The sequence below is a fragment of the Hippocampus zosterae genome, chromosome 2 (genome assembly GCF_025434085.1).
Source record: "Hippocampus zosterae strain Florida chromosome 2, ASM2543408v3, whole genome shotgun sequence".
NCBI classification, from domain to species: Eukaryota; Metazoa; Chordata; class Actinopteri; order Syngnathiformes; family Syngnathidae; genus Hippocampus; species Hippocampus zosterae.
The window spans coordinates 29,136,428-29,152,209 of NC_067452.1; the positions used below are offsets into that span (position 1 = coordinate 29,136,428).

The following is a 15,782-nucleotide window of genomic DNA, read 5'->3' on the forward strand; positions in this document are numbered from 1 at the left end:
TCTTTTGCAACATGTTTCAACTTCTTGAAGAACTTTTATGATACTCTCCTTTGTGTCAATGGTTGATGTAACTCCACTTTGTGCAACCACTTTTCAAGGTGTGAGCACTCTTATTAAACTGAAAACTAATTAGCTAATTCAGTGTGATGCAGGGGTTGTTTTAGAATCGAAAACAATCACCTGACATGATGATTGCATCTTTTTCTTCCCCAGAATTGAGTGATTCCATTTTTTTCCCTCCATCTGCTCGTGTGTGTGCGTGTGCGCGTGCGTGCGCGCGTGTGTTTTAAAGCCAGAAAAGTGGCAGTGATTCCATATTTTTGGGCAGGATTTGTTCTTTTATTGTGTCACGGTCTGGTCAGTACTCTTGTTACAAAAAAATATTTGTATCTTCAGCTGCTCACGGTCACTCCGATTGCCTGCACAAGATGATCGAATGTGGGGAGGAGGGCGACCTCATCAACGTTGCGGACAAGTTTGGCCAGTCAGTGCTTCTTTCTGTGTGTCCTTCAAAACAAAGAATTCACACTTCTTGTGCTCAATCAAACATCCTCCTTTTTTGTTATTTGTGATGCACTGCAGGACACCTCTAATGCTCGCCGTTCTCGGGGGTCACACTGACTGTGTACGCTTCCTATTGGCAAAGGAGGCCGTTCCAGATGCCAAGGATAAGAGAGGCAGCACGGCATTGCACAGAGGGGTAAGCCAAAAACTGTCACTCTGTGGATGCCTACTGCAAGTGTCTTTAGACTACATTAAAGTTACGATTTTACAAGCATCTCTTGAACTCACCAAAGTTGTCTGTTCATTAATTTTGATGATCTTTGTGTTTAAATGTTAACTCAGCACATTTTTAATTCAGTTCACACCCACTGAAGCATTAGTTCAGCACATATCTAAAAGTTATTGGTTTTACCTTTGCATTTGTCGTAAATGTTCATTCAAAGCCGGCAATTGCCAATGGAAAATTTAGGTCAGAACTCAAGAGTCATGTAACCACATTTGAACGGCTTTATTTTGCTGTAAATTGAGAAGCAGGCAGAATTCGAGCAGCCACTAAATCTTATGTTGTCCTTTGTGAACCAGGAAGTACTTTGCAAACTTTTTTTTAATTATGTAGCCCGTGAAAGCATATCAAACACGTCAACTTCCATGATGTTTGCTAATAAATCTCATATGTAATAAATAATGCGAGATACTGTATATTGTAAGCAGTCTCTTGTTCCCAAAGCCCTAATTACAGTAACTTAAACAATAGTTGATTCAACCATTATTCCTGCCTTATTTATTTGGTTTCACTGTCAGAACGGATCCTTCAAGCGAAACGGTAACTACAATGTGGCCCACAACTAAAATGAGTTTGACCGCCCCCCCCCCAACACACACACACACACACAATTTTATTCAAAATTGTGGAACGAAATTGCAATATCCAGCAGAAAAATAGCAATTTAATCTTTTCCTAAAATGCTTGAGCCCTGTCTCAAACCCTTTCCAGCATTGCTCAGTATGTGGCCACATAACAAATCACACATGCATCATCTAATGGAAGTTGTGTTCTTTGAAAACCGCTAACTATGCTGTTCTTACATCTGTGATGCGCCCCACCTTTGACATCTGACGTGGCCTCATGCATGATGGATGTTCTGAAGTTTTGCGGCACTTATATTTTTCCCCAATTTTTTAAAGATCTAACTCCAAATTGCTTAACCTCATGCCTGTCGGACTTCAACATGCCCCTGTACCCACTTGGTTATGGTTGATGTTCTCACCTTTGGTGTTGTTTTAGGCGTTGCTGGGCCACGATTTGTGTGTGGCAACCCTGCTGGAGCACAAAGCTTCTGCGCTGTGTCGGGACTCCCTCGGTCGGACTCCGCTGCACTACGCTGCCTCCAGGGGCCACACTGAGATCTTGGCCAATTTGTTGCAGGCCGCCACAGCGGCAACTGAGCTGCAAGACAAACTGCTGGACAACAAACAATACACCCCGCTCCATTGGGCTGCGTACAAAGGTTTGATTTCAAGTCACTTCATTTAGACATTTGACCACATTTAAATATTGTATACCAGTTCACCAATTTTTATTGTCTTCATTTTCAGGGCATGAAGACTGTTTGGAGGTTTTACTTGAATTCAAAACATTTATTCATGAAGAGGGGAACCCTTTCACTCCACTGCACTGTGCTCTGTGAGTATTCAGTTGTCTCTGTTTTCGTAAGTTAAAAAACACAATTAGTTTTAGTGGCAGGAGTCACAGGGTGCTATGTGTGGTACAGTTATTTGAGATGATCAGTATATTTGAAGAAACAATCTGTGATAGATTGTGATATTTATGTACCATCGGAGGAAAAGTAAGCGAACCCTTTGGAATTACTTACATTTTTGCATATATTTGGTCAAAAATGTGGTCTGATCTTCATCTAAATCAAAAGGAAGCACAGCTTGCTGCAAGGAGAAGTCATCCCCAAAATCTTCTTTACAAGACTATGTTCTATGCACATACTCTAGTCTAAATATGGCACATTCTAATTGATATTGTCTTTGTGGAATATGAGCTAAGCAGCTAAATTCACCCATTTTTAGCCATGTCGGGGCTACCGTTTTGCCACTTTCTGTCATCTGAAAGTGACATCACAGTTGCCAGCTCAGGTAACAACCAGTCACGGCTCACCGGTTTTCTGAAGCTGAGCCTTGATTGGTTGTTACTTGGACCCTGAGCAAATGTGATGTCATTTTTTGTAGACAGCAGGTAAATGGACAAAAATGGGCCTGGTGAGCTTTGATCATCGATGGAGAAATTACTGCCCATATTTATCACGATATTTTCAAGCTCCAAAGGGAATGGCGGTTTCAACAGGACAACGATCCAAAACACAAGGCTATTCAACAGCAGAATGACTTGGGAAGAAGAAAATACATGTTGTGGAGTGGCCCTGTCCAAGATCTGATCTCAACCCGAGTGAGATGTCTGTGGCATGAGAGCTAATCACAGCAGACATTCAAAGAGTCTTACTGCTAACATTTTGAAAAAGAGGAATGCTCCAAAATTCATCCTGATGGTTGTGCACATCTGATCTGCTCAATAAATATATGAAAACAATTATTTTTGTGGTGGTAGTTTCGGCAGACACGCTGTCAGAATAAATTTTTAGACACATTTTTGTGGAAATTAAAATAAATAAATAAATAAAAACCTTCTACTGTAACTACAGAAGCAAAAAATGGTCAATTTTAATGAGTGCTTTACAACAATGCACTTTCTCAACAGGATGAATGGCCACAGCGGTGCTGCAGAACGCCTTCTTGAATGTGCCGGGGTCCACATGATAAACACCAGAGATGCCAAAGGAAGGTGAGACCACTCACCACACGCGTCTTACCTTTTTGCATTTCTTGCGCACAAAATTGTCAAAGTATATGACCAAAAATGAAAGGCCCGACCTAAACTTTGTTGTGTGCGCCTCCAGGACCCCACTGCATGCTGCTGCTTTTGCCGAGGATGTCGCAGGACTCCAGCTGGTTCTTCGTCATGGAACTGAGATAAATGCGGTGGACAGCTCTGGACGTTCTGCCCTTATGGTGGCTGCTGATAAAGGACACAGTGGAACAGTGGGTAAGTCCACTTCAGGGATTTTAAATGCGCCTGTGGTGATGGACTGAGCTGAGTTAAACATATCAGCGTGAGGAAAATATTAGCAATTATGTGATCCCGGATTGACTTTGCACATCTTTATTGTTCCTGATTAAAAAAGGTTCTCAGTCAATATTTTCAATTTATTCTACACCAGATCTGGTGAAATTCAGATCACTAAAGCTACCAGTACCACACGCACATACTGTTTGTACACTGATGGTTGTTACCATACGATATTGTCCCAAAATGTCGACCTTGGTTGCTTTCGATTAGATGCGTAGTGATCATCAGCGTTCGCGATACCTGGTGGATTGGTCTTATATTCTGTTTTAAGATTGTACATTAAACTAACATTAATTGTCATGAACGTTTTCCTTGTTTTGCGGTTGTTTAGCCATCCTCCTTCACCGGACAAAGGCGGACCTCACACTGCTGGATGAGAATAGGAACACTGCCCTGCACCTGGCCTGCAGCAAGGTACACACAGTCACTTGTTATTCCTATTGGTCCGTCCCAGCGAGAGTACTCTGGCTTGGTTTCAGAGTTCCAGCGGATGGATTTTTATTTTGTTTTTACAAGGCGTGCCGATTCCCGGTTCCTGGGTATGGTTTCTAAAAATCTCAACAGTTTTTGACACTTTCTTGTTTGCTTGTCCCCTCAGGCTCATGAAATGTGCGCCCTGCTAATTCTGGGAGAAATCCACAGTCCCACTCTTGTAAACGCTACCAACAGTGCTCTGCAAATGTGAGAATATGTTGTTTGTCGTTGTTATTAGTGATGAAATGGAATAATGTCAAGTCCTTAGTAGTAATATTCTCCATGAGTAATTGATTTACTGTAGTTTTTGACTCACTTGCTCTCCTCCAGGCCCCTCCATCTCGCCGCTCGTAATGGCCTGGCCACTGTGGTGCAGGCGCTGCTGAGCAGAGGAGCCACTGTTCTGGCTGTGGATGAGGAAGGTTAGCATTTAATGACTCCTGTTGTGTTCAACTAGGAGTTGCATAAAGTCAATGTATTTAAGTTCAGTGGGAGCTTGCAAGTCTTTAAAAATCTGCATAATCGATCAGGGTTGTTATTGGATGATGACATCATGTAATTTTTTTTTTTACCCATCCACCAGGCCACACCCCAGCTCTGGCGTGCGCGCCCAACAAAGACGTGGCTGACTGCCTGGCTCTGATCCTCTCTACCATGAAGCCTTTCCCCAAACTTGACCCATCCTCTTGCTCGTGCTCCTCCCCTGGCATCTCCCCTTCGCCAGGCCTCAACTTGCTCAAGCACTGCGGCATCACGGCCGCCTGCGCCCCCCTGCCGAGCAACGGCCTCCACAATGGCTACGTCAAAGACCGCCACGGCGCACCAGTTGGCCTGGACGGCTGTCTGTCCGAGTGAGGGGTGACTCCGCCAGGCTCGGTCATGCTGCTGTCACCGTCATCTACCACCAGGCGGGGTCTCCCTTTACCATGGCCAAGAGGACCAGGAGAGCACCCGCCTACATATCTATTCTGTGTATGTATGTCCGTATGTGTCTGTGTGTGCGTGAGTGTTTGATCTTCTCTTGAGGTGCAGTCAAACCTAATATGCAATTAGAACCCCATTCCTCCATCCCAGAGTAGTGCTTACTACATAGAGGCTTGTTGCTCTACAAGGCCATGCCGATCAAGTGTGACGTCCGAACCAATGTAATCTGGCCACACGAAAGTCATTTGAACCCTTTAAAAGCATCAGCTATGCTGTGTAACCGGAACCGGTCTCACCGTCATATCGTTGAGTGAAGTCATATCACTTTGGTGACCTTGTAGAGGAACTTTCAGCCGTCCCAAAAGAATGATCAAAGAGTTTCCTTTCAAAATGTTGATTTTGTTTTGTTTTGTTTTGTTTTAAGTGTACCTTAGCCTAGATTGAAATTTTTATTTTAATGAAGGAACCACACAAGGGAGAAAAAAAAAATCAAATTCGCTGAAAAGTGCAATGCTTGTGTACTACAATACAATCCGGAAAGGGTCACAAAGATTCTGTGGTGTACTTTTAAATGGCTCCTAACTTTTTTGGCATTGGAAAATAATTGACGCTGCTGAATATATGAAGGCGCCTCCTTGCAAAGGAGCACCGCGCCGTCATCGGCCCTGAATGCCGATGCTGATATTTTCAAGATGCTAACTAAGTGTTTGTTAGGCTAGAATGTTTCTAAGCATATGTTATGACCAAAGTTGATCAACACTACTATGGCTATAAAATTATTTATTTGAGATGAACTGTACTGTACAGAGAGAGAGAGAGACAATAGATCTTGATATACCTCGTCAACTCGTTTAGCAGCTGCTTCATCTTCACCCAAGGTCTGTCGGCCTGACGTTCGTTTTTATTTTTATTTTTTAAGGTCGGGAGAACTACCGTAGGATGTAGTGAAGTGACCAAGGCCTTGTTGATTTCTTAGATGAAGGCTTTCCAAGGAATATCTGCCAACAACACCTCATCAGAGCATCATATATCTGAGCACATAAATGAACAAGCCATTTCAATTTCGTTCCCATCTCTTGAACAGTGTTTGTGCAAAGATTTCGGAGTTAGCGTGGCCTAAGCGATAGTTCAGTGTGGCGTTTAGGCCTTTTTTTTTGTGTGTTTGTGTGTGCGTGTGTGTGTGTCCATCAATGTTGAAGGATTATTTGTTGAGCTCGTCTTAATAGCTTCTTTCTCTTGGTGGTCGTCAATTTGAAGCATATTGTCGGCTTATTTCACTGCCTCCATCGTCGTCGTTGTTGTTATTATTATTATTATTATCTGGCAACTTATGAGCAATAGTTTTCTTTTGGCCTTTTTTGTTTGTTTTATTGAATAGACAATCACTGTCACAAGGGCTTTTGTTTCCCTGGAATGTGTTTGGTTTTCCTTTTGGTCTTAACTCTGTGACAGATGACCTGAAGACTAAACGAATGGCTCTGTGTGTTTTGGGCATTTTAAACCGTCTGTGTCAACACAAATGCACTGGATTGCCTTTGACGGCGTCTCATCAAATGCCTTTTTCGACCCATGCCTTCCGTCATTTCAGTTGGACTGCAAAGTGGCAAAAGTATTAGGAGCAACTCGCGTTCATCCCGTTTGATACCACGAACCACAGTCGGTCGATGACAATATTTAATCACAAAGCAAAACAAAAAAAATGCCCCTAAAAAGGGAGAGCGATATTTGCTTTGGCCGATATGTTTTGTCTATTAGGGATGGCATTTGACTTAAATTTCCTTTTTCCGCTCTGGGAGAAAATCAAGGTTAAATAATAGATGTCTTTTCAAATAACATTCAAGAGGTGACAGGAGATTCTTCCGGCATGTTCTGAACTCCCGTGACTGTGTAGCGTAATTTGTCGTAGCTGGTGTTATGCTCTTTAGAGAGCAGCACTAGTTGAGACTGAATGAACAGCGCCTCTCGGTTTCCACCCACGAGTGCATGGCGTTGAACCTTAAGTGTTTCTAGAGTTGTTTAATCGGCAATCAATTCCACACAATTGTCCCCAGTGCTGATTTCAGGAATAGCAGAAATCCAAATACGTACTTTTTGGTGTGTTTATTTTTTTTAATTGTTTGATTTTGTTTTTTGGGGGTCTCTTCATCCCATTTCTGGTACTAAACATACTAAATGCATACTAAAGATGATTGTATTGCAGCTGTTAGGAGCGCATTTTCTTTCAATTTGTCGTCATTTGCTTCATCTGCTGGTCGTGATAACTTTATACAGTATCCACTGCTAGTCAGGTGGCACAATTGTAAACATTAGGTAACCAGATGGGTGATGAGGACTGAGACTTGTTTGACTCACCCCCGCCCACCCCCAGACCCCTCCTTACTTACGATTGATTACAATTGACACAGACTCCGGTCCAGAGGAGTCATTGCTGTTTAGCTGTTGCTGTTGAGATAAAATTCACCTTTTATTATTCTCTTGGGTTATGAATATATTGGTGCATCATTTGTTTGCGATCTCAGGATCTGAGCTTGAAACAGCAAGCAAAATTAATGAACCCATCACAATTCAGCAGGATAACTAGTATTAGTTTTTTTTGGTGGTGGTGTTGTTGTTTTTTTTTTAATGGATGGGATGGTCCATGAAATTTGATTCCCTTTTTAACCTTAATCCCACAGCACTTAATTAGTCAAGCACGCACTTTCGTACATTCAGGTTCTAAGTGTGCAAAATGGAGCAGCTGTAATGTATGTACTTACTGTATGTTTACATGCATGTGTGTTGCTGCTGAATTACAGGAATGGTCGGCTAGTTGTTGACTTAGTGCATTGCATTGATTAGCAAATAGTGTCCCCGATCATTCGAGGCACTGTGCACTGCCCACTGGCTTTTCAATCTTTGTGTGTGTGTGTGTGTGTACGTGTGCGCGTGCGTGTGTAAGAGAGAGGGAATTCTCCTAGTGTCTGCACCTTCTTCCCCCATCTGCAGGCCCGAGACATTTGGAGTAAAGTGTGCCAATACGACACACACCATGAGCGGCCTCCTTAAAAACACCACACAAGCTGGCTATTTGGAAGTGCTTGTCCGTTCTGGCAGGGATGATCCCCACCCCCCACCCCTCTAATGATGTCTAAATGTGACCAGTAAACAGAGTTGCCTCCCTGCAAGTATACAATCTTTTTGTTTGGGAGCTAGTGTTCTTGTACATGATTTATGGATGTGTTTGTGTGCGTTTGTGTGTGTCAGTCAGTAATAATAAGTGCATGTTGATTTAGAAAACAAAAAATAGCTGGTTGGTCCAATAGTAGCAATAGTGTGAGTGTGTGATTGAGTGCAGCACAAACATTGCCATCCGCTTCGGCCAAGTCATAGTTGCCAGTGCTAAGACTTAAAATACATTTATGTGGGTTTCAGTGCATTCCCAACAATTGCCAAAACCTGCATAATGAGGATGGGGAAGCCTGCCACGACAGCACCAATTGATTTATGCATTTATTCAGGCCGTTTACAGTCTGACCATTCAATCTGAGCCATGACTGATGATGGATGTCAGGTTTGGGGTTTTTCCCCTCAAGCGGGAGGACTGGAAGTAGTGGGAAATGCCTGGTAGCATGTACTGTAAACCTCTTGTTTTAGAGTGTGTGTTGTGATCTACCGTGCACTGAGGAGCTAGCTGCATTGAAGTCATTTATTGCTTCCATTGAATTTTAGTGCAGCCAACAATGGATACGTGGGACAATTTGACATTGGTTTAATAGAGAATGCCTTATCAAGCGGGACAAAAAGAAAACAATACAAAGAAAGGTCTACAATAGAATACGGTCTCTATATTTGACAAAAATGCACCTAAGGAACACCCATTTAGTGCCATTGAAACCTTTATTTGCCTTCTGATGTAACTCATATTGGTCAGTAACGTATTCCTAATAGGCAGGATTATCATAATTATAGCGTTCGGACTTGCATGTCTTTATACCATCTCAGACTACAGTAAAATAAATATTTGGATACTTTCGCCACAAATAGTCTGTCAGTAGGGTTTTATAATTGGGCACCATAATTTTGATATGAGCAGAGCAATCCCATGGTTGTTTGTTTAGCAAGGTGAGTGCGCGCGCGCGTGTGTGTGTTGTGTTTCCGAATTTATTTGTTGATGTCATAACAATTTGGAGGGGGGGTGTTTTTTTTTCAGAATTAGTTTACCTCTACGGATGTGTCGGTTCTTACTTGAAACATTGCTGATCTATAACGACAACAGGAAAAAAACGGCAAATTTCGATTCAACTGATCCATTGTTGAGCCTTTTGCCCTAAAAAGCATTAAAAAAATTAATATAAATAATTTTTTTGGTCCCTGGAAATACCTGACACATTGCATCGCCTCTATGTGGTCACAACCGACGAGACCGCTAAAAAAAAAAAAAGGGCAACGTTGGTCTTTAGGTGTCAAGAAGCACACAGATTTGTCACGGTAGCACATATCTGAAGGTTGCCACGGCAAAGAGATTGTCCCGACAGGAGGATAACGCCATATTTGCCACTGTGAATGAATTGAGAAAGACTTTACTTGGAAACAATCAACCTAGGCTTGTCCGTTACGGCCACGGGGGCTTCGAAGTGGTGCTCCTCACATTATTCATTCAGAAAGAAAATATAGTAATAAAGTAATGACTATTTTAGATTAGAAGAAAAAAAGTGCAGCTCCACGAAGGAGTCCATCTCTCCATGAGTTGTGTAATTCTGCTTAAACCAGCCTAAATGGGAAATGTACTGTATATTAGCGGAATTGTCACTAGCTTGCGTTTTCTACCTTTACCAAGTCGCTCCCTGCTGCACCTTGTCGTACTTTTTATTGGACCTGCAGTTTTACCTCATCCTGTGTATGACGAAGCTTGCTATAACTATAACCTTTTGCGACCCCCCTCTCCCCCATCTTTTTTTTTTTTAAAGAAAGGATAAAAAGTCAAGAATGTTTTTTGCCATGACAGTCACCATTCATTTACTGGTGCATGTCATACAAGATAATAGGTGTTGTCTCACTGTAGGAAGGCAGCTGTTTGATTTTACCAATTTCTCTCCCATGCCTTGAAGACTTGGTCATTAGCCATGACTCCACATTCCTTTCCCCTCCATATCAGTAGGACCTGTGTACTATCAAGCACAGTGATGGCACGGTGCCTTTTATTTGTTACTACCGAAAGGTACGGTCTTCCATTTGTATTTCCCGGAAGCCTTATACGATGGGGAAAATGATATTTCGATCAGCATCCAGCCCCTCACAATTTATCCTCTGCGATCGGATTCTTTTGGTTTTGGTTATTCGGTGATGAGGGTGGGGTCAATTGCACATTTGGGACAGTTTTTCGGGCACATCCAGCATGTGAATGGATTGGGATCAAACGATATGAAAGCACAAATCCAAAGAAGGCACCACAAAGCTCTGTTCACACTCCCAAAACCTTGTATGAGGGAGACCTCAAGGACATATTTTGGTACAGATGAGGTTTGACTATTGGATGCAGTATTACCCCACCGGCCTTTACCACCTTGACACCGGGCTTGTAGCAAAACAGATACCTTCGGGAAGGGGAAAAAAATGCCCTCTTGATAAAATGACCTTCCAAAATTAAACGATAGCATCACCCGCACCCTTCAGTGTGTTTGTTACGCTGATGCTCGATCACATTGAGCAGTCGGACGACCACCCGACAAATCGGTGCATCCCAAGCTTGACTGTCAGTCACACAAACTGTAGAAAGACAACCGTGTGGATTCTCTGAGCTGCTTCAGGGCCTCCTCAAACTCTTCGGTATCCTTTGACGATTGTGCGGCTTCGCGACACAAAGCAGAGTCACGTCATTTGTTGTGTTTGCGAACCGATTGTTGATTTGTCATTTAGGCTAGGGCGAGTACAAGTAGGGTTGCAGTAGTAGCCAGTGTGCAGTGTTAATAGCTGTGTGAATCGTACTCTAGAAGTGACGTAACGTGTCGTCTTAACTGAGGCATGAATCTTCTTCAACTGACCTCGTTTGGAAATAGACAAAAGATCAAAGTGCAATAACCTTTTGTTTATCGTTGCTTCCTCTGTGGATTTATTTAATATGCTTTTAAGTTGAACACCAAAAGTCACTTCGGCTGTAGCAAATAAAGGATTTCCTCTTGTTTGTGTTCAGAGCGGTGGCGTTTGACTGTGGAGTGTGTATGTGCTATTTCGTTCTGAAAACGTTGATCCAGCTTTGACGCGCCGCCTGCTTGGAGGAAGCACCTTGTACAAGTTGGCTGGTAAACGGGATGGGGAGGCGTGCGTGCGCGCGCGTGTCCTCATGGTAGACACTATTGTACTTTGGAATCTTTTATTCCTCCACTTCTCGTTTCTAGCTGGTAGACATGTTCCTTTGCATGTGTAAATGTATATGCATCTTCCTCCTTGAATGAAACATTTCTGCCCCCTCCCAAAAAAAACGAAAAAAAAGATGTTCGGTCCTGCTGTCTGTGATATATGCGGATAAAAGGAGTATTGAAAATGCCTTATTTGTGTTAATGTTGAGCATTAAGAGTTCTTGCGTGTTCCTCCCTTTTCAGCGTGTAGCCTAAAGCTTGTACAGTCCAACTCTTGAGATTTCTATCTACTGTATAGCCTACTGTAAGTGTTTCCACACTTTTATTACCTAGAGTTGATTGTCCTTTTTTAATTTTTTTTTTTCTCCCGAGAAACATTCCCCTCGAAAGTGCCGTTTGTTTTCACCAGCAGAGGAGCAGTGTCTTTTGGGGGAAGTGAAGAAGGAACACTTTGCTTGCGTTCATTGTTGAACTTACAATGAAAACTTAGGCTGGATTTACACTGCATAGTGTGTGTCACACAATTACAATTTATTTTTTAAATGTATGACTACTTTGAATGTGTCTTGGCAATGCAAATTAAAAAAAAAATCACCATGGAATCGAATCTCCTGAGATCAGATACGGGCATTTAACTCAATTTCCTTGATTGACAATGGGGGAAAAATAGCAATTCATTCATTGCTATTCATCCATCCATACATTTTCTATGCCACTTAATCCTCATGAGGGTCATGGGCGAGCTGAAGTCCCAGCTGACGTCACCCTTGGACTCGTTGCCAGCCAATCACCGAGCACATATAGAAACCAACCATTGACCACTCCCATTCGCATTCCCACCTTCATTCAGGATTATTGTTAATTCATGCATGTTCTGAGCTACTGTTTGATGCCTTTGCTCTATTGAGCCGAGTAAAGCTGCCCAGAGGAGTTATGTGGATGTAGCTCAACATCCCATAGCTAATGTGATCATCTTCTTCTCCAGGCAACAAACTATAGTTGAGTGAATCAACGTCTGCTGTTTGCAGCCAAGTGGTGCATTCTGTTTTGCCCGCAAATACATCCCGAAACATGAAATCAACGATTAGTTCCGCACGGGCACCACGTTGTGCCCCTCACCAATTCTCATCCAAATCTTATTTGATATGAATGGGATATCTGCCAATAATTAAGAGTTGATCAGATCAAATCAAACCAAGCAGTGTCCAAGTATGCCAATTAACACAACCACGGCAAATCACATTTACAGTGAAATCTCAAAAGTGCACTGGATACAAGTATACATTGGCATTGACCCTTTGCAATGTAAATCCAGCCTGATAGAAATAAGGCCGCGAGGATTATTTTTGTGTTTTTAATTTTTTTTCTTCAACCTTTTTACTGCGTGATGGAAGTCCTCACCGTGCTTGATTCCTCTCTAAAGCAGAGCCATAATGGAGAAGTTGTCCCTTAGGAGCCCCCCTTGAATGTGTAACGAGGAATAGCCTACTGTAGGAAAGGATGTATACTTGCATGTCCTGTGACATTTTCGAAGCGATTGTCCGTCGTTGTTTTGTTTAGTCACTGTAGTAGATGTTGCCACCTCATTGATGCTCACGAGCTATTAACAATCCTCACAACTGGACTTGAAGCAGGCGCCGATCGGCTGCTCAGGCAGCCTTAAGTCGAAGACGAACCAGGTCGAAGATAGGTTGCCTGTTTTTACCTTGGAGTGGCTTATCTGGGGACAGACAAGGGAGCCCTTATCAGGAGTGGAAGGACTCTGAATCAGGGCAATGTGATGAGTTACAATCAGCTAATTTCACAGTGCACCTTCGCATTGAAGAATTGTACCCAAAAGAAAAGTTGGCGCATTCACCCAACATTCCAAAGTGGAACTCCATATTCCGCGGTCCTGTCTGTCTGAAGAGGCTTGTTGTTTTGCTTTACGGGTGAATGAAGTGGGCTCGTGCGCGCCCGTGTGCTTGTGTGCCTGCGTCAATGACAGGGTTCCCTAGATTACCTCATTTACAAAATCTGCAAATCTACTTTGTTCTACTGTGCGCTAAAGGAGTCAATGCCATCACCAGCAGCAAGGCCTGTGATGACAAACAGGACCCAACCGATGAGTTGAAATTAAGAGAATTAGAAACGGAGAGACTCGTAAAGACGAGCTTTGGTATGGTTTGTGTTTCTTTGGAGGCTGAGTGAATTGGCACAGCAGCTCGTCGAGTCCAGCGCTTGCAGAATTTTTTTGAGAACCCAAATGTTAAGCGGGGGGGACATCCCCGATAGTTGTTGAGGGTCTGTACCTGATTGAACATTTTTTTTACTCTCCCCACACCCCACCACCGTCGTTCGGAACGAGTCTTTACTCTCACTTTTCAACTGTCAGTTGACAAATTCAGACAGTGGTCAAAAGTACGCAGGACAAAAGCTGCTGCAGCACTGCTGTTCTTAGAAAACATATCGAATGTAACAATGATTGGGGGGGGGGGGTCCTTTCCTGATGTTGGCGAGCAAAACGTTGTGGAGTTACGTCAGTTAAACCCATCAGTTATATATATTATTTGAATTAAGATCACAGTAATTATTTGGGTGTGTTGTTCTTCAGTCAATACAAAAAAAACCCAAAAATTCAAATTCATGCTTTACATTGGGTCGCAAAGATATAATCTGTTTTATGAGGAAGCAGTTTATTTGCATTGATTTAGCTTTGATGTACTTGAAACTAGCGCACTTCAGATTCGACCGGCCCATAGTGTCAACGTTTTTTTTCCGAACTTGACAGCTGAACCGACTCTTCGAGACGAGCTGCCGTACTACAAGTCCACTCGCCACCTAGTGGATTGAAGCGAACCGCGGCGTTTGCAATACTTGCTGTTCTCCGTAGCATTTCTCCTACCTCCTTGTTTTTGCAGCTTTGACTATGGTTTTGTCTCTCCACTTTGTTCCGACTAGAAGAGCTCGCCGGTATGGGAATAAAATCCGATTTTTATCCTAAGCAATGGTAGTTTCAAAGAATTGTGTGCTTGTTTGTGTTTGTACGTCGAGGGGAATTATGAGAAGCATTTATACGACTAAACACCACTGGAATGTGAAGCCAGACAATGTTACGATGCAGATTATGATGATAGTCCCCTTTAACATTTAAGTAGCGCACAGCTGAGTCATCCTGTCGAAAATCGGTAACCACATATTGGCTTTTATTTACCCCGCAATCACTTTTTTTTTTTTGTCTCTGGCTGTAACTGTAACTTCGTTCTGGAACAGTGTTGATTTCCCGGCACAGTGGAAGAGGGTGGATTTGTGATTCGGCGCCAAAGGCGACACCTTGAGCGCCCTCTGTGCCGTTTGCCTTTTGAATCCATCCGCCCACTCTGCGGTCTGATAGAAACCATATTGTGCTCAGTAGGTGTCCTGTCCTGCCCAGTTCCAACACACTGCGTTCGGTTTGATGGCGAGGCGGACAGGACAAGGTTTGAGGTTCAAATTCCACCCTTCCAACCTAATGCATCTGCTCCCGTTGTAGGACAGGACCAATCCGCCCCCATCTGCCCCCCCACTCTCACCCACCCCGCTGCCTCACCTAACCCCTCAACCAGTTCATATTTTACTCTCTTTAGTTTATTCGACAATGCAATCCTGAAAGCACTTTGCCTTGTTATTCCTTTGTGTGAACATCTGAATGATGATTTGTTACAAAAAGAAAATGTTAAATATGTAAATTATCATTCACTGTTTTGGAAAAACCTGCATTTGTCTTTCTGACATTAAAAGAAAAAAAACAATTTAGTGACATTCAAACCTATGAATCTATTTTATAAAATGTTTGCTGCAGCCAATTGGTCTTGTCATTCAGTATTGTGGCTTAGGGTTGTTTGTGTTGAATAAAGTGATATTGCTAAATATTTACCCAGTCTGCTGTCTTTTTTTTGACTGTTGGTTTACATATACATTACATGTACATACTGTACATAACCACAGGATGACAGATTCAGTCTTACAAAATAACTTAACTCAATGTACTTGCGCATCAAATCAGTTCTGCACAAGAACTGAAAGGCCATTTTTCTGTTCCAGACCCACAAAAAAACGTTTTTGTTTATACTACATAAAAGATAACTTGATAATAGTTTTTCTTTCAGCCACCATTAAACCACACAGACATTATTGACGTGAGACTGAAACTAATAAAAAGGTGAATGACAAGAATTCCTTGAGTATATAATCACAATATTATGAGGAAGAAAATGCTGAAATGATAGGAAAATAGGCCATTTGTGCTAAAATGATGGGAGTAAAGTCATTTTACTGAGTATCTCAAAATTGCCACACAAACAGCGCCTGCTGTCTCACGAGAAGTGTGACAC

General features: G+C 42.5%; 1 protein-coding gene across 1 annotated transcript in view; it reads left to right on the top strand.

The window, feature by feature from the left end:
- The window catches only part of ankrd52a (ankyrin repeat domain 52a), a 29,520-nt gene extending 14,196 nt beyond the window's left edge, over positions 1–15,324 (top strand). Inside the window, exons 19-28 of the mRNA XM_052059405.1 lie at positions 397–484; positions 583–700; positions 1,790–2,012; positions 2,101–2,188; positions 3,269–3,352; positions 3,468–3,613; positions 4,029–4,111; positions 4,296–4,378; positions 4,502–4,593; positions 4,755–15,324. Of these exons, the coding sequence (XP_051915365.1) occupies positions 397–484; positions 583–700; positions 1,790–2,012; positions 2,101–2,188; positions 3,269–3,352; positions 3,468–3,613; positions 4,029–4,111; positions 4,296–4,378; positions 4,502–4,593; positions 4,755–5,026 (1,277 nt within the window). The 3' untranslated portion in view covers positions 5,027–15,324. The remainder of the gene's footprint in view (positions 1–396; positions 485–582; positions 701–1,789; positions 2,013–2,100; positions 2,189–3,268; positions 3,353–3,467; positions 3,614–4,028; positions 4,112–4,295; positions 4,379–4,501; positions 4,594–4,754) is intronic.
- The last annotated feature ends 458 nt before the right edge of the window (positions 15,325–15,782 follow it).